The following is a 27,955-nucleotide window of genomic DNA, read 5'->3' on the forward strand; positions in this document are numbered from 1 at the left end:
TTCATAATATAACCATTTTATATCAGACCATGTTCTTGTTTGTAAAACAAACAACCTACTCCCAAAAAAACCCAGGTAAATGTTTCTGCTCCAGAAAACACTCAAATCCTGATACAAAGAAGAAAATAGCCTGCTTTTGCTTTTTTTTCAGTGGCGCTGGCATATGCATATATGTTTAGGGAAGCAGGACTACCTTCCCTTTCCCTAAACTTCATTTTCTTTTGAATTACCAAACAAACACCAGTAAAGTCATTTTGAAGTGTCACTGCAAAAAGACAAGATTGTGTTGCTCTGCAAGTTTAATCTCATACAAGCCGTGTAAGAAGTTTTTTAAAAAGGAAACAACTGACAATACCAAACAAACCCATCACCAAAGCTTTCAGGCCACAGTTGATCAGCCTTAACCAACAGATTTATCCTCTTTATGAAGAAAGAAGTCTGGCTTGCTTAACTCCTGGTTACAACTCCTTACATAAAAAGATATGATTAATTATGAGCATAAAATATGCCTAAGACCATCTCTGTGTACAGTTCTGCGTTGGTAGGGAATAGTTTTGTGGTAACAAGTTTGACAAATTTCAAGTCCATAAATTGGAGTGATGCAGAAATTAATGAACTGGTACATGGATTAAAGTTTGAACATGAAGTTAAATGCTTCATAGTGCAATCCAGCAAGTGTTGCTTCAGTGGCATAGGAAATGGAGAACTATTACCTTTTTTTTTAACATGTGCTTTATTATTTGGAAGTCTCATACATCTGAAGTACCATTTTAAGGAGCACCTGTAGGAAAATCAAACCTAGAAGCATGCATTTGAAAGTAAGGATTGTCTGTTATTAATGAAATATTTCAAAGACATTGAAAATAAGCCTCTTTTCTTAGCTTTACAGGATTGTTCCACAAAAATACACATTAACCTTATCACAGTACATACAAATATTGTGGATGGACAATAGAAATCACCACCCTTCCGTATGAGATGCATCAAGAACAAATTGTTATCCCTTATAATGTCAGAAACATAAAAGGCACCATAATAGAATGTTTAGAAAAAACTCAGTTTATGCCATTATATTTTGATTTAAAAGTGTAAGAATTGCTGTCCCGACTTAAAACAAAAAGCCTTTCACACCTGTAAATTATCATTAGAAACTTGTAAACCTTTACATTTTTTTCCAGAAGTGTCAGGTGCAAATGCAAGGCAAATATAAAATCTATTGACTTATTAGATTACAAATACTATCCTATGAAAAAGCTGTAGTTACAAAAATATAAAAAAATATTCTCCCATTGTTAGATCTTAGCTTCAATCTACACTGCATTAGAAGTCCAAAGCCAGATCTGATTTGGACACATTCCTAGAATAGGAAAATGCTATTTGTCTTATTTTTACCTTAATATTCTGACCTCTTACTACGGTTTTGCTTTCTGGATTTGTTTCATTAGTGCATATTAAGGATGCCAAGTGGAGAGTGCTAACAGATAAAAGGTTGTATTTATCAATGGATAGTAGCAAAGTAAGTGTTCTCAGTCTGCTGTCCTCCAAGAAGTCCATTTCTCCAAGGATAAAAGTACAAATTTTTTTTCTCTAAGTCTCCATAGTAACTTTGTGTAGCAGCGTGCCATTTTCATTTATGAACCTGTGACCACTGGCAGGTGATTGAGAAGTACTAAATTCTTCTCACAGTCTTCTGTACGGAGCAGTAAGAAGTACAGCAACTGCTGATGCTATGTCACAGACTAGTAGCTGCTGTTGCAAGGACAGTTATTGGCAACATCTCTCGTCTTCCACACATAATAGATTGGCACATGCTTTATCCATGTGGTGATTCTCTAGCCCTTGGCTTTAGTAACCTGGCTCAGCGTAGAATGTTGAACCAGCTACAAAGGCAGCCTAACAAAGTGCTAGTAGACATTAAAATGAGTTTACTTCTAAATAATAACTTAAAATTAATGACTAGATTGAATGAGATACTCTTAATGAATAAACTTTGTAAATGCTGAGCCTAAGCCTGACATACTAATGGTTTCATGGCTGAATACTTTATCAGTGCTAGCAGAAGGTGTCCAGCTTCCAACTCTGGAGAAACAGAAGCCTTCTTTCTTGTGTTGTGCAGGGAAACTGGCATAGATTAGTAGAGTAATACAGCTGTACTCCTAGATAGCGACCTGGTTTAGCTGGGTTTTAATAAGCACTTGGGGTCATTCAGCCAGCAGTATGACTGTGGAAGATTTAAGAGTGAGCTGTACTATCATTATCTTTATGCTTGGTGCAAGACATTTTCCTGTAAATATCTTTTCCTTCATTAGAAACCACCCCCAGCATTTCTCCTGGTAACAACATGTGTTAGTCCTTGCCAGTTCAAGCTGGATTTCGGCCAGCTAACGGGTCTGTCAGTCATGTGGTTCCAAACAAATATTCTCCATAGATAAAGCAATTCTGAAATAGTGTTGTATTTCACCCTACTTGAAAGGATTGACAGTACTCGCATCTGCTTTGAAACATAACTTACTATGTTCCATGTATGTAAAAGATGTGAGTTAACAGGAGACTCATGGAGTTGTTCTGAGAGGGAGTGTTCAGTGCTCTTATCTTATGCTGGGGTCATGTGTTGAATAGCATATGAATAAGAAGCTAATATTCCTCATTATGTGGCAGTTTCATAAAAATAGGGTTCAAGCAGACACCATGTTCACTCCTCTGATCAAAACTGTATATTCCACTCATTATGCTGTGATGGCAGGATTCCTTTTTAACAGAAGTTGAAAAGTATCTGCACGCATCTGCTGAAGATTTTTTTTTTTTTTGAATAAACACGCTGTATCTACATGCTTAATCAGATTTGGAGAACACTTCATATTGAACAACAACAACAACAAAAAAAAGAACCAAAATATACCTGTAATGTAGGCTTTTGCATTTTTGCTTAGTAGAATTTTAAGATGGGAAACATGTTCTTAGCTAAACAATGGCTCTTGGCATTTCTGTTTTGTAAAAAAAAAACCACACAACAGTAGTAATTTTAATGAGCAACTCCCTTCCCCAACCTATTGAGTCAAAAGTTCACAAATGTAACTTCCAATCAAGGCACAAAATCATTTACTGACTCTTTCTTCTCACCACTTTCTTCACATTCTCCCCTTCCCTTTAAAAAAAAAGTTGGTGTAACAATGTCTTCTATACCAGACATTAAATTTAACAATCCAATAAGTTGTAGCAGTATCTGAGATTGTTTCTATCTATTTTGAATTTAGTTAAATTAGATGAACAGCACATTCTCAGCACATCTTTGTTCATTTTCTGCGTTCGCCTTGAAGGGGAGGGGATGAGGGGAAAAAGCCACAGTAGTTTATGCATATTTTTCAAGAAACTTTATGTGGAAGTCTTTCACTTTCTCCAGTAGGATCTTCAGCTTCTCTACTGGAGGAAGAATGGTCATTCTGAAAAATAATATTTAAAGGAAGAAAAAAACCAACCCACATTATCTTCAAAACAAACCAAACTCTGATCTTTGCATGGATCTTGATTAATCACAGGGCACAGCTAGTAATGTGTTAAGTTTAATATCTGTTTTGATGTGATTGTCTTATTTTCTGCATTTGTGCTTTAATTGAGCTATACTATTAAACTAGAGCAATTTGTTTCAATTGGTTAATATATAGGAATTCAAGAATTGTCATTTTCTGTTGAGTGATAAAGAAGTTTATCAGTAAGAAATCACAGCAACTCAGTTTCCATTTTTAGTGCAGTTATGCCAAATTATACCCAGTTTTTTGAGCTTTAGGGGTGGGCAGTTATGAGTAAATGTGCATTTCTTTTTTAATTGAAAACTTAATTCAGAAGCATTAAAACAGTGCAACATCCCACACTGCAGCTTTATTGCCTTTTTTCCTTCTTCTGCATAATCTGCATAATTGAGTATGTATGCAAGACTGTATGCAAGAACAAAATGTTTTTCCCACACCGGTACAGGAATGGACTCACACTAGCTTTTTCCTGGAGCTGCATGCACCCAGATATGTAACCCAGCTATCTGTGTTGCAGAACTATCACGGCTAAAGGTACCCTCTGTTATGTTGCTTCAGACCAAACAAGACTAAATTCCGTGATAAATTCTCAGCTGGAGTAAAGTGCAGTTTATTGGAAGTAAAAGCAATAGAGTTTATGTTCACAGTTTTGGTATTAGAAGATTTAGTCCAACACCTTGTTTTGGTAAAGTGAAGAGTTACTCAGCGTGTTTAAGGAGCAGATTTATAGGGAAGATACTGCATCTTTCATGCAGTTTCTCCATATGGAAACACTGTTTAATCCCTGCTCCCCACAGAAGAAAGCAGGGCGATTTTTATAATGCCTTAGCCAACTTTAAGATTAGAGTATAACCTATTATTATTGTTTATATTCGTGGAGAAGGCATTTCAAATGTCAGTGTATAAAAATAGAATAAAACTATGTCAGCAAGCTGTGAAAACACCGTAAAAACCTGAATAGCTCATCTAGCAGACCAGGTTCTTTGACCTAGCTGTCAGTCCACAGAAAACGTCCAGTAGAAAGTGAGACAACATAAACTGAAATAAAAATCCTTACATGTAATCAGAAGAGAAAGTACTGGGATGGTACTTAGCTTATTACAGTTAATTTGATTTTAAACAAACAGAAACTGTACCTGAAATGGTAGCTTCCTTCTCTTTGGCCGAATCCACTTCCAGGTACAACACATATTCCGGTTTCTTCCAGAAGTTTCATGCAATAGAACATATCAGGTGCCATTTTATGAGCCTAAGGGAATGGATGCTTTAGAATTACTGAAGTCAAAATAATATTCCAAATATATAGAATTTCATGATTGCTTTTCTTCCTGAAACCTTATCTTACATTACTAGTTTCTTATTCTATTTACTAAAGAAAATGAAGAACAATTGCTAGTGGGACAGTTCACACTGTGAATTAAATAACAGTACTTCATAGAGGAACAAGGCTGAAGAACCTACACAAAATACTCGCTTCTAAAGAAAGGTTTTAGATATTTTTGTTTTTCTCCTTGACTTGCTTGTAACTTTTTGTCAAAAGTCTCAAAATTGTACTTACAAAAATCTAAGCCACTGACATTTGACAAGATGAAATTAATTTGAGAGCTGTGTGTTCCAGTTCTGTTGGCAGTTACTATTTTTTTCCCCTGAATTATCTGCTGACTAGAAAGTCCCCTGATTAATAACTATGGAAGTTCTTAAATACATGCAGGTTATATGCCTAATCAAATAATCAGCTGAAAAACAGCCCTATTTTTGTCCTCAGCTATGCTGGTAAAATTCCCTTTAAAAAATGAAGATTACACATTAGGTAATAGAGCTCTAGTTAGGAACAAAAAGACTTGTCATTTAGTAATATAGCTTACTGACCCAAATACAAAAAGGTATTATACAGAAGTAAAATTTGTAAGGAAATCTGCCTCCCTCTTTCCCACACTTGCTGAATGGGGCTTCTTTTGCAGGATCGATAGCACTGCCATTCACAATCGCCATTGCACGTGCTGGCCTACCTAACCTGGGCACAGGGAGCCATTTGGAATTTGCACATGTCCAGCTACTTGCCCGCCCTATGACTTTATCTATTTAACACTAACATCCTTGGGTAACATTCTCAACCTGGAAGCCTTACCACTGTGATGAAATGCTCTGTTTTGTTTTCCTCTCTTAAAATAAAGGTCATGTTATATTTAAGATCATACGTAGTCAGTGAACTACTGCTTTTGTAACTACATGAGCTTACTCTACGTCTGGAATAAAAATTCATCATTAGAAGTGGCAGGCACAAGTGTGTGAAGGTTAAAATGGATTGGGGTAAAAATGACTGACTGACCTTTGCTTCCTCAATGGCTTTGGAAGGAATAAAGATCCGTGGGAAAGCATACATAGCTCCTTGAAGTGGATTGCAGTGAATTCCAGGTACATTGTTAAACATGTCTTCTGTTAGTTTGGCTTTTTTGGCAAGATTGTTCAAAACAGACTCCTTCTCCTGTTTAAAAGGAAGGTGTTCAGTCTGACATATTTGAAGGGGCAGTAAAAACACCAGAGAAAACTTTGATGCTTCAAGAAGCCTTCCCCGAATTAAGCACTTCTAGGGCTTTGCTATTAGAGCAAATGATGTTCCTAATTCCAGTCATACTCTTAAAAACATTAGTGCAAAAAGGCATTAACAGGATACAACTACAAAGCATTGTAGATAGACAATAACCTGCAGAAGTCTCTACCTGCATGTCCTCTTCTTACATTCTTCCTTGTGAGCATCCACTCTTGGCTATTTTTAGAGACCACGTTAGCAGAACCTTTGATCTGACTCAATACTGTCATTTCTTAAGCCAGATTCAGTTTCATTTTTACAAGTGAGAAACTATATGTATTCTTTAATACAGAATACCATGTTGTTCATTATATTGAGGCACTGGATACCTAAGAACAAGGCTGATTTTATAACTGTATTTGAACTTACATTCCTGTTTAGATTTTAGTAAAAACATATCTTATTTAGTAATTCTTTTCTCGTGCTAAACATAGGAGAAAAGTTGAATTTATCAGCAAGAAAGCTGATTTGATAATGCCTTCTTAGCTTTTTTTGGCTCCTAAACAAAGGAACCATAAAAGGAATAAAAAATATTTTTAAAGGTAGTCATATTGAGTTAATTTAAAATGTCCTGCACAGTTCTGTAAATTGGTGTTATTACAGGATTGTCCGAGAAGAAAGGAAAGAAGTCTGGTCTCCGTACATATTGTGAGTTCACAATACTTAGGATAGGTTTAGGAAATGCACAAAAGAACAAGCATGTTATTGCTAACCTTTATGAATTGTGAATAAGATTCTTCTCCAGGTGTTGGAGGATTCACTACAATATCCATTGCTGCTTGTCCTGAGACTGGAGGACAAAGGCGAACAGAAAGCAGCTTAACAAGCTGTCCTTTAATTTCTGGGTGCAAGTTAATGACCTCCATGTAACCTCCTCTGTAGCCACATCTGTGATTAAAGTGAACAGAAAAGATCGGTTAACCTCAAGTGTATAAATACTGGAAAAGCAATGAAAATAACTGCAGAAGTGGAAAGACAATTAATGAGGATCTTACAATATGTAACGTACAGGTTGTTGAAACAGCTGCTATCCTGATAATGTTTTAAGGAACTGAATGATTTGTCATTAAGCCCTAGTATCCCATACAGAGAAAATCGTATACATGCAGCTTCCCTGTTAGGCAAGTTAATGATTAACTTGGATTGTTTGCTCTTCAGAACAAGAGCATATGGCTGGAGCAGCATTCATTTAATCAGAAAATTCTTTTTCTTCCATCTCTTCCTCCCCAAAACAACCAAACCCAAACATCTGTAATATCAAATGCCCCGGTGATTCTTGAGCTGTTCCCTTGAATGTTGGAGACCATGTTTTCCTTTATCACAGGTCTGGTTTAGGACTGTAGGATTTCACCTCAGTGAAATCTGTCTGAAGCTGTCTGAAATAAATACACTTATTATTTGGTACTTTGAAAACCACTGAGCTAATCCATTACTCTGTGCTTTAAATGCTTGTTTTCCTTTTCTTAATAGTTTTTATTTAAAATTAATAGAAGACAGTGGATTACCTTCAGGTCACTAACATGAAACGGCTGTCCAAGCAGATTAATGAGGAAGATGAAATAAAAAAAAAACTAAAGCAGACTTACTCGCCCATGTATCCCTTAGAGGTGGAATGAAAAGAGGCCAGCTCAACATTGTTATAGTACTCGGGTCCCATCTCATACAGAATCTTTTTGAAAGAATGAAACTGGCATCCTTCAGAGTACACATTGTCCTGGTAAACCTGAACAGTCAGAAGACATTAATGTGCTCTGTTCCCCCAACTAAGGATAAAAGATGGCCTTTTAGAGAGCCAGATCTGAACTGAAGAAACAGTGGATACACTCAAAACTTAAAGCCGTTAGAAGACACAAGGTTGTGTGTTAAGAAATAGTTACTGTAATGATACATTTTCTCTCATGTGGCCATACTTAATAGTTTAGCCTTTGGAAGAACAGTGAGCTTCTTTGTATAATTTAACCTTTACTTCTATGTTTAAATTGATTTTCCTTCTATTTCTTTCATTTGAAGCGGTCTGAGTATCACATAGGTTTTTAGGTCAGTTCCAGAAAAGTTCCTCCTTGTGTCTCCTTGCTTGTGTCCCCTACACTTTCTAGTTCAAATCCAGATCAAGCCACCTCTCATATTAATCCTCTGATATTAGGAATCTCGCATGTTTATTCATGTCTTAATATGATAACAGAGAATCTGTTCCCTGTACTTAAAAAATACCAATACCACACATGGAACAAAATTACACCTTGTATGCGTACTCTTAGCTGTGCTTTTGAGAGAACAGAATATTCCATTACCTCATCAGCCAGAAGAAAAAGTTTCTCTTCCCAAGCAAAGTGTATCACATCTTCAATGCACTTTCTGTTTTGCACCTGTCCTGTAGTTTGATTTTTAAAGCAAGAAGAAAGTTAGTGGAGCATATATATACAAATCTTTTCGCCCAGACCTAGTTAGACTACTAGCTTTTCAGTAAGATATCCGTCTTTCTCAGAAAAGTGCTATTGAATTTTTGGATTCAATTCACTAAGTGTGAAATTAAGGAATATTTTTGGAGGAATTATGGTTCAAGGTAACCTAGTCCATCTCAAGCAAAGGAAGTGTGAGATACAGTAGTCAGTAACTTATTAAGAGTACTTTGTGTGTAACTGATCATGTGAAGTACTCACATGCACGGTGGTTAAGTGGGAGCTAGTTTCTCACTAATCAACCTCAACTACTCAAAAAACTAAATTCTTCTGAGGGAGGCAGTGGTAGGCACTGGGTTCAGAGTATGTCTGTAGTCTCCCAGAGGCGAGAGGTTACAGGCCATGTCAGAGACAAGATCTTTGATAAAGACCAAAAGTGACTGAAAGTCATTCCACAAGTCTGCAAAAGTTCAGTGGAAGCAGTGGCTTCAGATGGGGTCCAGTGAAGTGAACCTCCTCTCTTCCCAAATCCCTGGAGTTCTGAAAATAAGTTTCTAAAAGTATGATACTGAAAATAAGTTTCTAAAAGTATGATATACTGACCTACTTAGAGCACTGATCTCTAGAATTCAGCTTTAGATATTTGATATGTATTTAGGATTTGCCTGCAATGTCAAATGAATGAAAGAGGAAAAAAAAAAAAGGTCTTAAAACTCATCCATTAAACAAAATTGCTATAGACCTGTGGGATTTCCAGGGTTGATGATGCAGAGGACTTTTGGATTGCAATATGCCTTAGCTTCATTCAAGGAACGGCGAAGTTCATTCACATCTAGCGCCCAGCAATTTTCTTCATCCAAATAGTAGTTCACCTGGATAGCGTCTAGTTCAGATATGGCTGCTGAATATAGAGGATATTGTGGTATAGGGATCATCACTCCTGTTCGGGATTTTCCACCTCCTGAGACCAGGATCTTTAAAATTGTCTGGGGAAAAAGTAGGAATTAAAAAAAGAAAAAAAGTTACACACGAGAATTAATAGTGTACTCTAGAATAAGTTACTGATCTTCCTTCTAAAAAAAATCTAGAGTTAAGGTAGATTTCTATTCTAGAAGCATACAGTCATTTTCTCATATGAAAGGGCATTTATTTATTTCAAGTTAAGTTACTGGCTGAGTGAGGATGGTCTAACTCAGCTTAATGGAATTCCTCTGCATGTCACGGCTTCTAAAGATCATGTCTGATCAACTGCAAAATTTAGGAAAAACATTCTGAGCAAAAGGCTAGAGGGAACGTTGGAAACAGGAATATCAAGATCATTTTTCTGCTGTGCCCAGTTGTAAGCAAAGAAGCCGCAGCTAGTTGTTGCTTGTTGCCTTCCACGCATTTTATCTCACTAAACACAAGAGGCCAATAAATAAAACCAGAAATTAGAACTGGGACCTGTGGAGGTTCTCCTTTGGAACAGCGAGACCTGTTTTAGATTAGGAGCAATTGTGGCCAGGTGGGAACAAAGCTAGAGACTGGCATTATGGTTTCATTTCCAAGTAATGGAAGAGACCGAAAGTCTGCATGTCTTGGGATGGAAATCTAATGTATCATACGTAGTTTATGCCCAGAAGATACAGACAGAAATGTAATGCTTGTGCTAAGGTCAGTCCAGAGGATTTACCTGTGCCCAATGGCTGTGTGTCTTTGGTGTCTATGCGTAGGCTTTTTACATATGAATTAAATAAAAGAGTGCATTTCGTGCAGGAAGTGGAGAGATTTCTGCCTTTATAATCAAGGGAGAACTCTGAAACACAGGTGCAATTAAAGCAGGCATCCTTATCAACATGTAACTGGGAGTGCAAAAGCAAAAATATCTCTTCGGCTATAACAGCGGTATCCTTTAAGTTTCTTGTTGGTTCTAGAGCAAAATCTGCCTTTCTGTGCCTCTCATCGCATACTAACTCAGCTGCTAAGCTAATGATTTATAATCAACATAATTTTGTACCCACCACTAGTTTAAAAATACCAAGCATCCAAAATGTATAATCAAGACCAAATGCAAATTTAAAAACTCTTTAACACCCTCTGTCCCCCAAGTTATGTTGTTTTATCCTTGGAAGTGCCAAATAATGACACTCGTTGTACTGCTGACTTTTCATCACTGGTGAAATCAAATAAGCATGGTACAATTTGATATGCTATGCTGCCATTCCTGACAAGCTGCCAGTATAACACTTGGCATCATAAACTCTGGAAAGCCAATTCACTAAAGACATCTGGGGAACTGTTCATGTCAGAACATTGTTATTCTGAACTCTGCCACTAGATGTCATTTAGAAAAAAACTTTTACAAACAAGCTATAAAAGGTTGCCTTAATAAAACCAAAGAACTGCTGGTTGTTGTAATATCAGTAAATGTGTCTGTGTAAAGGAAAAATCTAATAGAGACAGTTATTCCTGTCTTAACTGAGGACCATCTTTGAACCTTGGCTGAAGCCAAAACCTGAAGTTTTTCCCAAACAAGCTGGCTACTGAAATAGATCTTTGGGATTTTCACTGGCAATAATTAAACTAGAGAGTTTACTAGGAAGAAGAGCTGCTGAGACTTCTCACCTCCGAGGTCATTCCCTCTTCTCTCTGCCACTGATTCATACCCTCTAATCTTCAGTACTTATGTATCTTAACCACTGAGGACGCCATTATTTAGTCTGAATGGTCTGAATCTCCTTAATTTATATTTAGCCATCTATGTAGTTTACAAGATGTACAAGTTAATGTATATTAAGAGACTTTGTCTCCATGCGCCTGTTTCTTAGCTGGCATGTTACATCCACGTAATTGGGTGTATTGGATATCCACTTAATGTGACTTCAGTATCTGTTAGATCAAACTCACAGGAGTTTGTGAGACCAGATGTTCAACAGAGATCTGTATTTCCAAAGGTAACTGATAAATTATAGTTTATACCAAGAAGAGACAGTTTAATTTTAACACTTACAGCAATACCATCACTTGCCCCAGTGGTAAGATATATGTTATCTGGATCTGCAGGAACCCCTCCATCTCTTCTTTCAATATATGAAGCAACATCTTCACGGATGCAATTTATACCTTGACTGGCACTGTAAGATCCTGTGAAAAATAGAGAATGAGATGAGAATTGAGTACAATGAACATTAGATTTTCTGTTTGCTAGCAAAACTGCTGAGCTAGTATTGTATGAAGCAGTTTGTATATATGAGGGCTTTGGATCCCCAGGATTGTTTTTTTTTTCAAGGAGTAGGAAAGGGAGTTGGTTTGTTCATAGAGCAAAAGAATTCATTTGGAATTAGACAAATATAATAAGTATCACTAAAATACAAAAATAATATACCAGATTGGTAAAAAGTAGAACTTAAAGGCTACTTTGCAAACTGGGACAGCAATCCCATTCTGACTACCTCCCAGTTGCTTTCTTTATGTTGAAAACCACTTCAGAATGTCAACCAACACCTATTTAAGTAATGGGAACAAGGAACAGAGGTAGCATGTGCAATAGAAAGGAAAATAACTTCTTCAAATCCATGACAAAAATAAGATTTCTATTTGCAATATGAAAATAATATAATACCATTTTCTCCCACAGTCTGAAACCCCCAAAATCCTAAACTGCTTCTCTCTCCCTGCACAGCATCTCCCACAACCACTTTTCAGTTACTTGTAGCAAACATCTAGGATCACCCCAACCTATAAGCCTCATGTGCAGTTTACAGAGCACAACTAATAATCTTAAAGTAAGGTGTTAGATGCCTGTGTGCATCACTGCTGAGCACGTGCAACAAATAAAGAGTAAAAATAAGCCTAAGCCAAGGTGAGGAATGGATTCAAGCTATGAAGCCTAAGACTGATGGACAATGAAGTGGCAAGTGTACATCTAATTTAGAACACTGTCATGAAGCTGCAGAATCTTCTTTGCTTGTTGGGTGGAGTGGAATAATTGTGCCTGACTTAACTCTCATCACTCAGTTATCAGGCTAGTAGTTTGCCTGATAATATTTCTGTGAAAGCGTAATTTATAAAGACAAAGAACCTTTGCAAGTACTGCACAATTGCATGGGACAAAATGGTAATTCAGGGCACAAAGTTCCCTGATGTCCTAAACCTTTACTTTTACAGGACTAAAAGTTGTATTGGGTCTATACATGGGCCTTTGACCACAGCTAGGAACCTGCTGTTAAAGTAGGAGATCAAACCTAAGCTGTCATTCTGTCTTGTGCTCCATTGAGGGCTGAGTCCCATGACTCAATGAGGATATACAGAAGACCTGAATTAAATTTTCAGGTCTTCTACACTTAATTGTACCCAATTGACAGCTTTGACTAGAACCCATCTGTTTGCATTGTGGGATGCAAATGAATAAACCCAACCCAAAAAGCTGTATGTGCATATATTATATATTGTTATATATAGGAGAGGGGTAAATTTCTCAACTGCCTGGAAAGATATGGCAGTTATCCCACAGGCAAAATAAGTGATGTGAAAGGAATCCCAGAGTATTTGAACACAACAGAAGTTGAGGACATATCTGAGCCTTCATACATGGTCTGGGAGTAGCAAAACTCAATACTATGAGTAGGGTTTTGCCAAATGAACGTTCATTGGAAGTGAGGTTATTCTGGTTCATATCCAGAGGTCAAGGCATTCATATTAACCTTGCAATTAATACATTTAAATAGTCCAGTATAGCTGTGGGCACAACACTTCAATTAGCTTGACCATATGTAGTGAAGCCACTTCTGTGTTGGCTTGACAAATTTTTTGAAACTAAGGTTTTATTAGAACACAACACAGCACTTAAAGCTACATGGAGGGATCAGTTTTCAACCTTTGCTTTTTCCCAGGAAAGCCTATTTCTCCTTCTCAGCCATGAAGAAAACAGCAGTAAGTTGTCAGACTACCAACAAAGCGATAGGAGTAACTTCCATTCAGCTGCACATCCACTTGCCTCAGACGGCGTGTTCATGGAGTGCTGTACAGAGGCTGAGGAGCAACTGAGGCCAAGAGAAGGGGCTGATATATGATACTCGAGACAGGGAGGGTGGAGAGAAGGCATAAACCAGTACAGCAGATCAGTAAGGTCTACAGTGGTTTTAGTTTTCAGGAATTTAGAGGGACAGTTGTTCTTGGTACATATCATATCAGGAAAAAAATCATTTAGACTCCAGTTACTTACATAACTTCAATTTATGCACTGAAATTAAAAGGGTGTATTCAGAATGATCATCTTATTTGATTATTGCAACTGTTACAGGCCTACTTCCTCAGCGTCTATTGAGTTGAAATACGTGCTTTTCTGCTGAAAAGGGGATTTTGTACAGAGGCAACATATTTCTGAAATACCACGCAAGGCTGAATTCCTTTCATTTCACTCCAGCGTTGGGCCAAGACCCAGCATTCTGAGAACTCTTACCATGTCCCTGAATTTGAAAATCACTACAAAGAAAGATTGAGGCAAAATTCAAATGTATCCCCAGTAACTCTTACATGACAACTAATACTACATGGATTAATTGTTGTAAGCCAGGAAGGTAATTCATGGAGCCAGAGGAACTTCTCAGTTTTGATAAATATATTTTTAGTGTTCTACATTTAGAAACAAAACCAGTGCAAAAAAGGTGAAAATAAAATACATTCTGTATTAGGCTGTGTTGTTAGGAATAGTCCAAGGCTGAAATACTGCTAATGTAACCACTATTTAGGTTTTGTTTATTTTATTAAGTTTCACAGCACCTACTCTCAAAACACGCCAGTGCAAATAGGCACTGCAATCACAAAGATTAAGAAGTATGCCAATTACTCTAATACGTATTCTGAAATGTCACTGTTAGCCTACCTGAAAGAAGGTAATAAAGTGTGCCAGATTCTTTGCCGTACCCAGCAGCTGTAACACTATCTGCAGAGTAGAAATTCTAGTGGCATTTCCCAGGTACAGGTAGGCAGTACAGTTGCTAGATGATGAAGAATTTGTCTCTTCCATTTCCTCTCTACTGAATATGCAAAGTTTGTACTTATCTATGTGTATATTATATGTATACTCTCTCAGGAACAGTGGTTGAAGAACAGAGTTCTTTATTTCTTTCAAGGGTTATTTTACCTGGGAGAAATAGGGCTTTGACATCTTTAGTTAAAACTATCTTGGCTGAGTAAAAAGCTACCACCTTTCAGCTGTCTAGTTTTCCTTTTGCAGAGCATTATCGCCTCGGTACCTGAGTTTCTGATACCCCAGTTCATATCCTGACAAACATACTGGGACTGATGGTTCAAAATTAAGATACAGGACTGTGAACTGGATCAGCTGAGATGGACATATATTGTTTGTTGATACCATCATTACAGGGACAGTAGACTCCTTGGCAGAGAAACATCTAGAGATGATAAAATTGTAAACAGCTCCACCTAGACTTAGCAGGAGACATAGCTGTCAGAGCCAAGGATTAACAGATGTCATAAGAACAGTAACAAAGCTTCACTAGTACTCTCTGCCATTTATTTTTCTAATACAAAAAACTTCAGCATTCTGTTTAGGGTTATGCCTAGATGTTATTGTGGTGAGGGCTCCATAAATGTATAATCCTCGTCTTGTCCTCTTCTGTGACAAGTGTCATCAAAAATTTGCACTATTAGTCACTGCTTATCAGTAGGCCACACTGTGAACTCTCCCCCTATCATTTTGCCCTAGGGCATCTCGTATTTGACTTGTAATCATATAAAACACGATCAAGGAATTTCAGCACTGCAGATATTGAAACTATCTTTGCTGATTCTAATACCAACAGGAGCAACTGAAACAGATGCTTACCTAAGCTGTTTCCTCCACAACCCTGCAAGATCCGTCTGGCTCGCTTTTTGGCATCTTCTGGAAAACTTGGGCTGTCCAACAGGTTTGGGTATGTACACAGTGCCACTACCTAGAGTGCCAAGAGAATGTACATTGGCCAATTCTCAATGGTCATTTTAAGTTGGTAATATTACTGTTAACTTTCCTTGGAAATGAAGATCACAAATACTAGCTAATTTAAAACAAAGGTTATTGATGAAGAGTTTGCAGTTGTGTTTTTAAGTGAAGAAATATTATTGGTTTCCAAGTTCTGCTGGTAAAAACAGTTATAGAATTATTAACTATTTGTATTACGGACAGTGAAGATTGGAGCCCAAGTGAGCTATGCATTGTGCAAGCACAGTAAAACACAGTTCATTATTCATATGTTATCTCTAAACAGCTCTATCCTCCACTCTTTGTGTATTACTAGCCCACTTTATTGACAAGAAATCAAGAGTTTTAATATGGAGCGGAACTGAGAAATATGACCAAATTTTGAAGTCCCAGTTGCATGTTCTGATAATTCTTCCCAAAAATAACTTACAGTTTTTACTAATTTGAATTTGTGGGAAATACTTAATTTAAAAAGAAGTGGTGATATAGAACATAGTAAAAACATGACCTAGCAGAATTACGTTTATCAAGAAATGTAAGACACAAAGAATCTAGAGGTCTTGCTTGAGATCAGCTTAATTTGTTCCAGTCTCTCTCTCACTGTTATGCTTACATGGTGTAATATGGATAGGCTGTTGTCATCTTTTGACGTATAGCTCAATTTTATAATCCCGTCACCTGGACCCCCAGTTTGATACGGCTTCAGTTTGTCCTGGAACTCTCTGAATTTACATTATTATAGACTGAGGATTTTACATGTGTGTGTAAGGGATGCTCAGTAAATAGCATGATACTAGTTTTAAACCTTACTTGTGTTTTAGGAGTAATATACAAATGTGGATTCTGTTGTAGTCTTTCCTACAGTTATCTTGCCCAGAGGTAAAATGTGCAAAATCAGTAACAGCACAACTAGTTGCACAGAACTGCGTGCAGATCTTAAAGTATACTGCCAGATGAAGAAAGGCATTTGCTTTTTTCTTTGAAAACAACCACTTTCTTTTTTGAAGTGCATTATTGATAATGAATGTGCTGACTGGTAACTTAGGAGAAGTGGCAGGAGGAAGTATGGATGGGGAATGATCTGAAAAGTAAGGAAAGCTGTGTTGAAAGAGGACACTCAGCAAGCAAGGTATAGGACTTCGTCTCAGAAGTCGAAGTTTGTAATTCTTTACGAAATAACTATTTTAAGTCTAAGTGCACCTAGGGAATCATTTATACTAATACACACATCAGACAGATTTTAAGACATTCTTGGTAATGTCATAAAAAATAAAGAATAATATTTTATAATGTTCTTACCTGACGCAGGAAGGTGATTGGTCTCTGTCCCATTGCATGTGCATCTCCAATGTTGGCTTTAATTACTTCAGTAAAAGGTTTTTTAATTCCCTAAAAAGAGATAATTCACAATGTATTGTTAAGGCTGAAGTTGATGATAAAGAATTCCTATTTTTTGGTATCTGTCATATGGCTGTAACTAAACAGTGCCTAATCTCAGAACAGATAGAGTGTTTAATGTAAAGCTTGATGCATTTCTTATACAATACTGCCAGTAAATCTTAAATGCTTTACAGAAATTATGCTGACTGTGACACATTTTTAAATGATAGGCTGGCTTTTTTTTTCTGCTAGCTACAAGTAAGAGATTGACTTGCCTGGAAACTAAACGTTGAAGTAGAAAAGATGAAAAAGAGGCATTTTGAATTGTCAATATTAGAGCAACTTGTTTGATACACCTAAGGGAGGGATGCATCAGTCAAGAAGCTAACAAGATTTGAGGACATTTGAGAAATCCACCAACAAAAGAAACCTCAAGACCTTTAGTACTTTTTAGACTAAAAAGAGTAAAGATACTGCTTGCTTATTTATTTTCTATTTAGATTAAATATTCATTGTGTGATGACCCCACTTTTCCATATACAGATGTTTTACAAAGTGTATCATAGTGAGGCTCTATATGATAAACAGCAGAAGTGCTAAATAATCACCATGAATATTTAAAAGCTTCCTAATCTCTGAAATCTGAACAGACAGCCATTTTTCCTGTGAGGAACTGAATACATTATGAGAACAGAAGGAAAACAGTTGATGAATGTTGATTAGCGATCACAGCTCTTTAAAAAGCGAAATAAAACAAGGGAAGAAAGGCAAGGAACTGACTGGTAGAAAAAAACATCATTGATTTAAATAAAAAAGATTAACTGAAAGTAAAGGCCAACATTACAAGAAGAATAAATGAGGTGGGCAAGAATAAATTTATACCTTTTCTAATGTATATTTAAGTATGAGGGATAGTAGGGAGGCCTTCTAACAGTGACAGAATTTTCATGTGAACTAATGAACTGCAAAATTAGGCCGATTAATTTTCTGTTCAAAATTACATATAACAACCTGCTCTGGCTGTGGACCGAACTCACAAAGCCTCTTCCTGGCCCATATATTTACAACAAGTTATTGGCTTTGGATATAGAGTATGTGGCTGGCAAGCCTTAACTAATTTTTGCTTTTTTACCATGCATTATGTGTTGGACTTCAACGACAGACCGGAACCCAGATGTACAAAGATAACAATGACCAAAATATTAATAGTCCCCAGGGATACAAATTCCCAGGTATGCCAAGATTTGGAGGTTTACAGCTGCGTAATGTGGCTGAGAGGTTATGTGATAATGTGATTCAAATCCCCACTACAGATCCAGTCCATCATATAACTGATAGCATTTAGTTTTTTCTTTTGAAATTAAATAGTTAGAAATGGCATTAAAACAAGACAATTGGACTTGCGTGGTGCTGACTCAAAAGGGCCAATTTTATATGGCCTTAAATTTAGCAGGAATTGAAAAAAGCATCCACTTAAAATAATTGAAAGTGTCACACTGACTCCATCAAGTCATTTGCTTTTATGTTTGCTGATCTAAGTGAGTGCCTAAGTAAGAATTGTATTTCAACCTTAAATAAAGAATTAGGAATAGGGATGCCAGATAAAGATTACAGGTATCTGAGGCTGAAGTTTATCAATTTATGAGAAATGGAAACAGCTAGAAATAGGTTCTCTTCAAACTATCTGGGGTCCACTGATAGCACAAGATTGCTTCATTCTAATTTACAAATAACCAGGAAAAGAAAGATACATGTAGAAGGAGAACAAATTCAGTTTGTGTGAAATTAAGAAAAATTCCCACAGATTTTGGTTGCATTTGGTCCTTCTTACAGCAAACAGAATCAGTCTCACTAGATTTGCACAGTAATACGAATTTGTTAAAGAATAAGGGATGCCTTAAGTTAGGCAGTCTAAAAACACATAGCAGTTCTCAGCAATCAGACGAAACAGAAATACCCTGTTTTACCAGATTAAAACCAGAACAAACAAAACCCCTAAAACCATAAATATATTATGATAGACAAATGAGAGAGTTTTTGCACACAAATACCATTGTGATCTGCAATAAAAAATAGTTGCTTCTTTGGTTAGTGAAATGCTGAAAGGTACCCTGCATTTCATAATGTATCTTTGGAGTTTTTGTAATGGTACGGCCTTTACAACAAAGGTAGCAGACCTTTTTGGTGTCTGTGTCAGGTTTATTGTAAATAATGTTTTAGCTTATTAGCATTGATACCATCCAGATCTCTGCTAGTGCCAAACTCGGTGTCTATGCCATCACTGCCTTTGGGCATCAACTGCAAGTATATAATTGTCACTTACTCCATAAACCCCACACTATCTTTGCTACTAAAATGATTGAGCTGGAGAAAATAGCAAAACATACATAACAGTTATCTTACTGTAAAATCCTGGTAGAGAAGGAACAATTAGGTTTTCTGTGTTGTACAAACTGTTCCCACATACCTGCTTCAAGGCCTGTGGTCCTCTTGACTAACTTGTATCTCTTGGTCTCAGCTACAAGAGCTGTTGCCCTTTTTGTCTTTCAAAAGAGATGCTTTTAAATAATGGGGCCTTTGCCTTCTCTGACAATGAGTTAGTATCAGCAATTGTTTAGAACTGTCTTCCCAAGATTCGCTATATCCCCTCCCAATGAAATCTAGAAAAAAATTTTATGACTACTTAGTTTTTTTCTCATCTTTTTCTATTACTTGATTTCCAGTCTTTCTATGGAAAGAAGGAATATCAGAAGTTATCCAGATTTAGTTTTGATTCCTCCAGAACAAAAAGTCCCATCTTACCATTTCAAGAAAGAAGGAACAGGAAACAGTAACAGGCAAAAACAAGTGTCGAACGCTAACGAGTCAAAGTCTCAAAGCAAGAATATCAGAAGCTGGCATCAAGGGAAGTCTAGACAGTGCCTATGACTCTGCAGATGAGTTCAAGGTGGAATTCTACCTAAATCCGTAAGACAGAGTGGCATTAGTCACTGGTTACTTGTGTCAAGGTGATGGCACTGGTGTGCATGGGTATCCAGGGGAAGATTAATGTCAAATATTTTTTGGAAGGTCTATGAAACGATCTGTATGAAAGGAGGAAGTGTGAATGTGATGTTGATAATCTCAACATCAGGTTGTAGAACAGCAGGAAAAGTGCTGCAACAGGACATAGTTTGGTAGGGTAAGATTTATTTCACTGCAGAAGGCGAAGCAGTCTTTGACCATGTCAGCAACATGCCTGTGCTGAGACAATTTAAGTCCCTGGCAAGCCAAGGAACATACAGGGGGAGCAGAAGTTAGGCCATTGGAATTGTTCTGCTTTCTTCTCGTGATAGAGAGCTGCCGCCCCACCCCGCTTCTCTCTCTCTCATATTCTCCCTCATTCTCCGTCTCCCTCTCTCTCATATTCAGTCTCATATTCTTTCCCCCACCCACCCCAGTACAGGCAGGCTTTCGAGGTGTGTTTTACAGGCAGTCTGACTGGATTGTAACTGGCCTCTGCCAGCAGGCAGAGATTTGGAAAAGAGAAGCTTGCAGAACAGGAGCTCTAATAACAAACTTGGGAGCAGTAAGTACCAGATTGATACTCATGTCTACTGAAGAGGGTATGAACCACATCAAGGAGGAAAACCAATCCCCAGCCCTACAAAACAACCACTGCTACAGCCTTCTGCCTTTGGTGGCACCTCACACTGTCCTAACAACGTGATTCATCTTCATCTTGGGAATAAAGCCAATCTTCTGCCATTCTTTTGAAATTGTTAGCAAAGGGACTAATTGTGGTAGCCATTTTTAAAGCTGAAGAAGCCATCTTGCACTTTCAAATTCAGATGTAAAGCAGAAAATATAAAAATGTGTTCATTTTTTTTTCAGTTGCTGTCTTCTTGGTAATGAAAGGATTTTAATGGAATAAAGGAATCTTCCCAGATTTGGAATAAGCTCTTTGGAAATTAGTTCCTTCAGCAGTTACTTCTGTCACTCCTCTTCTCAGAGGAAATGCAGTCTTTTAAGTGACCAGATGAAAAGCCCCTGAAACCTGAAGCAGGTCAGACAGGATTATTCTGACAACTGTATCAGTGTTCTAAGTATCACGCAAAATCGGGAGAAGGGATTTTCATATGTGAACCAGAATTCATTGGTGCAGAGTCAATACAAATCTTTATGTAGTTAACCAGGTTTGGAGAAGCTTCCTCTTCCTCTTCCGTGACATCCCCACGGCCTCAAGAAACCAAGCAGGTAAGGAGTATAGTATGAAATGATAAGCTGTCTCTCAAGGAGAGAGTCCCCTGCAGGAAGTGTTGGGAGAATTATTTGATCAAAGAAACAATATGATGCCAGAACATACTCTATCCCAAACAACTAACATGAAGGCAATGCACTGCCAGGAGTTGGTTTGTCTCTTAGGAGTTTTAGTATGCCTGGAGGTTCCCTTTACGTGGTGCCATCTAAGAATGTTGGCAAATTGCAAAATAACACTGTACCCAGAAAGAGTAAAGAAGGGTGCAAACTGACCTAAAGCTGTCTTTGCTAAAGTCTTCAGCAAATTTCAAAGCAAAACCCTCAGTCTGTAGAGAGGCTTGTGTGAGTTGGATTTGGTAATGGCGATAGGAAAGAATTGAAAAGGGTTCCCTTGAGGAGGCCATGAAAATGTGAGGTGCTTTTAATCCCAGAAGAGCAACATGATATTTCAACTATTTCTGAATTTCAGAATTTGTCCACTCTTGGCTGCTCCTTCGTGTTTTATTTTCATTGCCATTGCTTTGTGCCTCCTCTTGATATTTATCAGGCAATAACATCACACTATGAAACATTGTGCTATTTCCTTAGCACAAGCCGAATCTGGTTTTGCTGTGACTTGCACAAACAAGCTGTATAATAAGAGAGCTGGCAAAACCAAACATTTCAGCATAGTTGAGATCTATGCTGTAGTAACCAAGTTGCTTGCTTGCTTTTTTTTTCCCTCTCTCAAAGGGCCAAGAAAGCACTACCCAGAGGCCCTTAACTAATAGGGACTTGAAGGCCTGAATTAGCATTCCAATCTCTTTATTGAAACAGCTCACAGCAGAAAAATAAACCTGACCTGCTTACCACAGAGTAAGGCTTTGTGTCTGTGTTATGCATGTGTAATTCAAGCTGACATGGACTGTTGTTGGAAGGAAGGAGAAGGCGAATTCTGGATTTTGACTTGAAATGGCAGTCATGACTTGCATGCCCCCTCATATCAGATGAGAAAATCGGTGGGGCTGACCATTAATTGGCAGATCTGATTCAGGGATTACAGAACAGGAGTTGTCTTCAAGTTACTTTTGCCTTATACATTGTTCAAAGTGCATTTGCATTCAGAAATTTTGCCTATATGAATAAAGCCCTAGATTTTAATGTGACTGTAAATGACAGAATTAAAATAATGCTCATTAGAAGGAGATTAGACATTAGGACCCTCTTAACTTGAAGACCTATTGGAAAAAGGGCTATTTTGGAATAGATTTTGCTGCTGTATTCAACAAGAAAAGATCAAATAACTGGATCTTGTGGACTGCGTGCTTCTGAACATATGATTTTGGTAATCGTACTCTTAAAACTGATTTTCTTCCATCTTCATCTGCAGTAGTTTTCACCCTGTTAAAAAACATGTGTTTTACTACTGATTCGCTTCCGTATGCAACATGTACAGGCAACTGAGGGAACAACAGTTCTGTCTTAATGAGGTCAAATACTCTTACCTGGAAGATGCTTTCTTAGTGTGCACACAGTCACGTACTCAAAGCATAAAATTATAGGATGGTAATTTAAGCTTAACATCTTTCATTACTGGGTGTACCAGTCAATCTTGGATCTTTTTCTTGGCGTGTCAAATTATATTTCTGCATGTCATTGTCTAAACTGTGTTTTATCTTTCCACAACTCCCAGGGACACAGTCAACTCACATTTACAATTAAGTCTGGATTCTGAGTCAGATTTTTTTCTATTCATTCTAAAAGCCTGAAGAATTACTAAAAAAAAAGAAAAGCTCTACAGTCTTTTAACCAAAATACTTAAGCAGAAGCTGCCTGAAATTATAGCTACATAAGTAAAAGGGATTTATTATCTAAACAGAAATGTAGGGAGTGAACCAGTGACTTGAAGAATAAATGTGCAACAGGAACCTATTTGCCATAGCTATGCAAATTAAAAACATGGGCACAGGAGATGAGTGTACAACCCTTTTACTATAAAAGTAAGTCAGACTACAGTGGCTGTTCAGAAGAAAATGGGCTTCAATGTGTAGAGACTGCATATTGCCGTTAAAGGCACATAGTTCCAGACCCAGTGGTGGGATATGCTAACCTGTGCTGATCTGAAGGAATTTTCTGCCTGCTACCAATGTATCTCTGCATACCATCCCTCCACCCCTTTCTGCCCTATGGTTCTGTTTCAGTAACTTGAAAGTTTTGAACAGGGACCTAATGTTGTGTGACTTACATTAGGCCAGGCACAGTTTCCAATGTTACATGAGTTGACGTGTGGATCCTAAAATGCTGTTTAAATGCACATGCTTTGCAAGTGTGTGTAAGCCAACTTAACCTGACATAGAACTTGACATTATTAAAACCTAAGCAGGAAATGGCAAAAAAAAGGAGAGTGTAAGTGGAGAGAGATGTCACAGTAACAGATATGAAGGGACTTTCCATAACAAGGTCAGTTAAAATTAGCATGAATGCAAAGTAACAAATCAGGTCTGTGTGCTGCCTATGTAAAGATAAAGCTAGCTTGTTATTACTGATAAAGTAAAGAGAAGGGCTCTGTCCAGAGATTACATTATTCTTGCTTTGAATTCATGTTCAGGCTAAAATTTCTAGTCTGAAATGTAATTAAAGTCAATACTTGATACGGTGGCCATCTGTTAGCAAGTCTAAAAAAAGTGGGATAGAAAAAAGATCTTATTTGTTTAAGTTCTATTGAGAGTATAATCATCTATTAAAATACTCCTGTGCTCTAGCTTGCTTTAAAAGGTTTCCAGAAACACCAAGGAAAATGGCTGAAGTCAGTTATTTCTCCCTGTATCACCTTAGTAAGCCAGAATCAGCTGATTACCATTAGCAAAGGGGAAGAGAAATCAGGTTTTAACTTCTGAAGTATGATGCAATTTCAAAATTATAAAAAAAAAATATTCAGAGAAGTGATTGAAGTAAGTGATTTTGCATAAAGATTTCCAGCTGGGAAGACTTAATGTAGATCAAAACCTTGATTTTCCACCTAGATGAATACACGTCACAGGCCAACAAAACTTACGAAGTCCAAGTACAGCATGGCCCATCTGTACTGCTGAGCAATCAATCTTATTCTGCTTTAATAGAGTATTCTAACTTGTCACTTAATTGGTTTAATCCTGAGCACATTAGCTGAAATTAGTGCCTCGTTTTTATTTACTTTTTTAAAGAACTATCCCTTCAATCGCCTCGTCAGAGACTTCTCAAGTAACATTTTAGTCCTTATTTCTATGTGCACTGTGGAGTTACTGCTCGTGTTGTAATCATTTGCAGTTAATATACAAAAGAAGTAAGTGCCAGATAAAATAACAGAGGAACTGCTATTCAGAATCTGAGACGGCAGAACAAAACTCAAAGAAGATGAAAGCTTACACTGTGCAAACAGCTTCAAGTAGCTATTTTTGTAGTCTACATAACAAGCTGTATAAGTTACACGAGTATGAAGTCTAACTGAATTGAATCAAGTTTAAACGGGGAGAGCCTCTATTGCATCTGATTAGGCAGTATCTCATTTAAGATGCTTTTAGTTTAGAAACAAATGATCCAAAGGCATCTCGGCAGAACAGGACAAATGCAGATTTACTAGTGGCTATATCATTGCTTCACCTCTGCCTGCTCTTGCTACCACCAGCCAGTGCAGTGCTTCCATGTCATACTATGGAGTCCATGCTTTCATGCCTGTGCAAAGCTCCTTCCCCATCATATGTAGTAGAGTTGCTATGGGGCAATCCTTTTGCTGTCAGTGAAGAGTAATCATGGATCTAGAGATGCTGTGGGGCATCACCTTTCTCTGACAACCATTTCAGCCTCTATTCTTCATCAGTCAGTGTTAATTCTGCTGGCAGTGGTTGACCTAACTGTGAGCTAACGTTGAGAAGGATGAAAAAAGTAGTTGTCCAGTTTTAATTGAAAGTAAACAAAGAAGTGCCATTGACCTGTGATCACACAGAAGTCAATTTTAGACCAAAAAATAGACATTTAGATAACCTATAGTTATAAGGAATCTAGGTACTACTCAAGGCTATATACTTTACCAGACAGTTTGATTAAACAAGAGAAGGAATAACAGCATTTTTATCAGAAAGGCAAAGAGGAATGAATAACTTGAGCAGTGCAGAAGAAAATAAAGTCTTTCAGCTGCTTCTTTAAGTTGATTAGTGTTCTCTGCGGATACATTGTCTTAACTTTTGCAGTAATACTGTTCTCCTTCCCTGCCAACGGGGAGGTTTTTGTTTGCTTTAGTCATCTTAGAGCATAGTCACATGTCTATGAGTGCTGGTAGCCATTGATAATATTCCACAAGACTGGTTCAAGAAAAAATCTTTTAAATGGAAAATACCACGTAAGCGGGCACAAAACTGCTATAACAATCTTTTAATAAAGCGATTGGCAATGACTTCTCTTGCATTTTTTAAAAAGTGCACAGAAGATTATTCTCTCTGCCAGTGACTCAGCTGGTAATTGAAGTAAGCAGGGGAGTTGGGAGGAGTTAGTGAAGATCGTATTATATTTGTTTTGTGAAGTAATATCTCCTGCCTTGTGATGTTAACTTGAAAACAAACACACTCAGTGAGAACGCTGGAAGATTTTATGCTCTGGAAAATGCACCCACTAGAGAACCTAGTTTCATGAAGTCAATGACACCTTTTTAAACAAGTTTTAAGGCAAAAATCAAAACAAATGTTCTGAAATGAAATCTCCATCACCACTCTGAAGTTTTAAAGTAGAATTCTAAAAAAGCAGCTGTTTTTAATAATTATTGAGTTAGATGTAAGTAATTGATGTATATAATATACAGTGAGCTGAAAACATGGTTCACCTTCTAAAACAAGGGGGAGCAAGTAACACAAAGAGCAAAGAATTAAAATAATCTCTTCTCGTTAGCATTGCTATGGCACTGTTTTTGTTCAAAGCACTTTACATATACTAATCAAATTGGTCTTGCAGTACCTGTAATAACATATTAGCACGACTTCCTAAAGCAGTGAAGGCAGGGAATAATATTTGAAACTATAGAAAAGTAAGTATGCCAGATGCTTTATTCAAAACAAAAATAAGCGAGTCCTCACGCTGACAGGGAAGCTGTGATGTGAACAGTACGAGCGAAAAGCCATGCCTGAATTGCTAAGGGTTGTTTTTTTTTTTTTCCAATGCTAAGTCTTAAGGTAAGGAATAAGAGAGAAGTATGAAGAACAAAATGTAAGCACTGACTACATTTGCTTTATGTAGTACACTTTGGCCCAGACCCTCAGGAGTATCTTTCATCAGCCTTTATTGCCCCAGCCTCCTAAGCGCTAACCGCCTAAAACTTCGGGCGGCGTTACCGAGCGCCCGTGCTCTGAAGGCTTGTCCTCCAGCACCTCGGCTTGTGCAACTCAAACAAGAGCGGCACACCACCGGCGGTCTCCTCGGAAAGCGCCAGCCTCCGCGGCTCTGGAACCGGACCCGCCTGCGGAGCGGTGCCGGGAAGGGCTGGCTCCCGCTCGCGTGCTGGGTGGGAGACCGCCGGTGTCCGAGGTGTCTCCCCGCCCGGCGAAGGCAGTATCTCTAAAATCGTAATGGATGTTTTAAACGCTCTATCAGTATGATGAAAGCCGGTCAGTCACCCTCTTGTATAACACAAAGGACATGGGATTGCAGCAAAGGTCAAAGTGGAAATGTAAACACTCCTTTATGGGGGTATACTGTATTTGCCTTACGCAATCGGTGACACGAGATAAACAGTAGCCGGAGGGCGGGTTCTTTGTTTTGCGCCTCTCCCGCCTCCCGTGTGAAGGGGCGCGAGTGAGGGGGTGAGGGGGTGTCCCGCAGCGGAGCGGGGCCGGGGGCGGCCCAGGGCGGAACAGGCAGGGGCGGTAGGCGGCTGCGCGCTCCGGCCCGGCCCCAGCCGCTCCCGCAGCCTCCCGCGGGGAGAGCGCGTCCGGCCACCGCTTCGGGCAGCAGCAGGGATGGGGGGAAAAGCTGCTCGTGGTCTGCGAGTTCTTAACTTGGTACCAGGCATTGCACTGGCACCCGCAGCGCCGCCGTCCCCGTGCCTCTCCCGGTCGCCCGCTTTCCCGAGGCTTCTGCAGGGTCGCGTCTCAGCCCCGGGGGTGCCAGCGGCCCCGCCGACCCCACCGCCTGCCACGTCGGCCCCACCGCCGGCCGCGGCCCTGCCGAGCCCCCCGACGCCCCAATCAGGAGCGGCGGCGGCGGAGGAGTGCCCCGGGGGCAGGGCCAGTGCGGGCGGCGGCGGCGGGCACGCCGCGGGAGCGGACGGCAAGGAGCGGAGCGGCGCGGCGGGGAGTCCGCCCTGCCCTGCCCTGCCCTGCCCTGCCCCCCCCCGGGCCGCCCCTGACTCACCTTCCGCAGCTCCTTCTCGATCTCGCCGGCTTTAAGGAGGATGGGGCCCCGCACTGCGTATTCCACCGCCTTCACTTGGGGGTTCATGGACTCCAGCGTCAGGATCTTCTCCCTGCTCGCCTTCTCGTTGATCTTCACCGCGGAGGCCTCGGCAGCGCTGCTCCAGCGCACCGTCCCCTCCCGCGCCGGCCGCGGGAGCCGGGGATACCGCGGCTGCCGCCCCGCCGCCAGCGAAGCCGCGCAGCGCAAAGCCATGTCTTTCCTTCCGCTTCGGCAGACCCCCGGCCCCTTGCAGCCCAGGCTTGTCGCGGTTTGCTTGGCAACCAAGACAAATCGATGCATGCTCCTTCAGGTAGTTCCCAAAACAAGATTAAGGATACTAGCGCTGAGGATCGGTATATTTTGTAATCAGAACCGGGAGCTGGCAAAACGCACACGAGCAAGAGATGCAGTCAGGAGAAATGCCGAAGAGCTGGCACCGTTACACGTACATGCTCGATCC

At 39.0% G+C, this 27,955-nt stretch overlaps 1 protein-coding gene and 1 long non-coding RNA gene across 6 annotated transcripts in view; one reads left to right on the forward strand and one right to left on the reverse strand.

Annotated features, from left to right (window-relative positions):
- Positions 1 to 27,955, forward strand: part of LOC142087238 (uncharacterized) — a 41,237-nt gene that overhangs the window by 1,284 nt on the left and 11,998 nt on the right. For 2 of the 5 annotated variants that reach the window (XR_012675386.1, XR_012675390.1), the window contains exon 3: positions 15,323 to 15,433. This is a non-coding gene — a long non-coding RNA (uncharacterized LOC142087238). The other 3 variants (XR_012675388.1, XR_012675389.1, XR_012675387.1) reach the window with 3 other exon arrangements.
- GPT2 (glutamic--pyruvic transaminase 2) lies at positions 282 to 27,795 on the reverse strand. Its single transcript, XM_075161245.1, has 11 exons — positions 27,454 to 27,795; positions 16,780 to 16,869; positions 15,346 to 15,454; positions 11,506 to 11,639; positions 9,259 to 9,502; positions 8,409 to 8,488; positions 7,704 to 7,840; positions 6,831 to 7,005; positions 5,857 to 6,012; positions 4,664 to 4,776; positions 282 to 3,440 (listed from the first exon to the last, which is right to left on the reverse strand). The coding sequence occupies exons 1-11, from the start codon at positions 27,793 to 27,795 to the stop codon at positions 3,350 to 3,352; spliced, it is 1,671 nt and encodes a 556-aa protein (XP_075017346.1). The 3' UTR covers positions 282 to 3,349.

The sequence above is a fragment of the Calonectris borealis genome, chromosome 12 (genome assembly GCF_964195595.1).
Source record: "Calonectris borealis chromosome 12, bCalBor7.hap1.2, whole genome shotgun sequence".
In the NCBI taxonomy this organism is placed as follows: Eukaryota; Metazoa; Chordata; class Aves; order Procellariiformes; family Procellariidae; genus Calonectris; species Calonectris borealis.

Excerpts from the sequence above, each read along its gene's own strand:
- GPT2 (XM_075161245.1), bottom strand. The coding sequence starts at position 27,795 with ATGCATCGATTTGTCTTGGTTGCCAAGCAAACCGCGACAAGCCTGGGC. Across the intron at positions 7,006-7,703 it reads TCTAAGGGATACATGGGCGA|ATGTGGCTACAGAGGAGGTT; the intron begins GTAAGTCTGCTT and ends CTTTAATCACAG. Across the intron at positions 4,777-5,856 it reads AAGCCATTGAGGAAGCAAAG|GCTCATAAAATGGCACCTGA; the intron begins GTCAGTCAGTCA and ends CCATTCCCTTAG.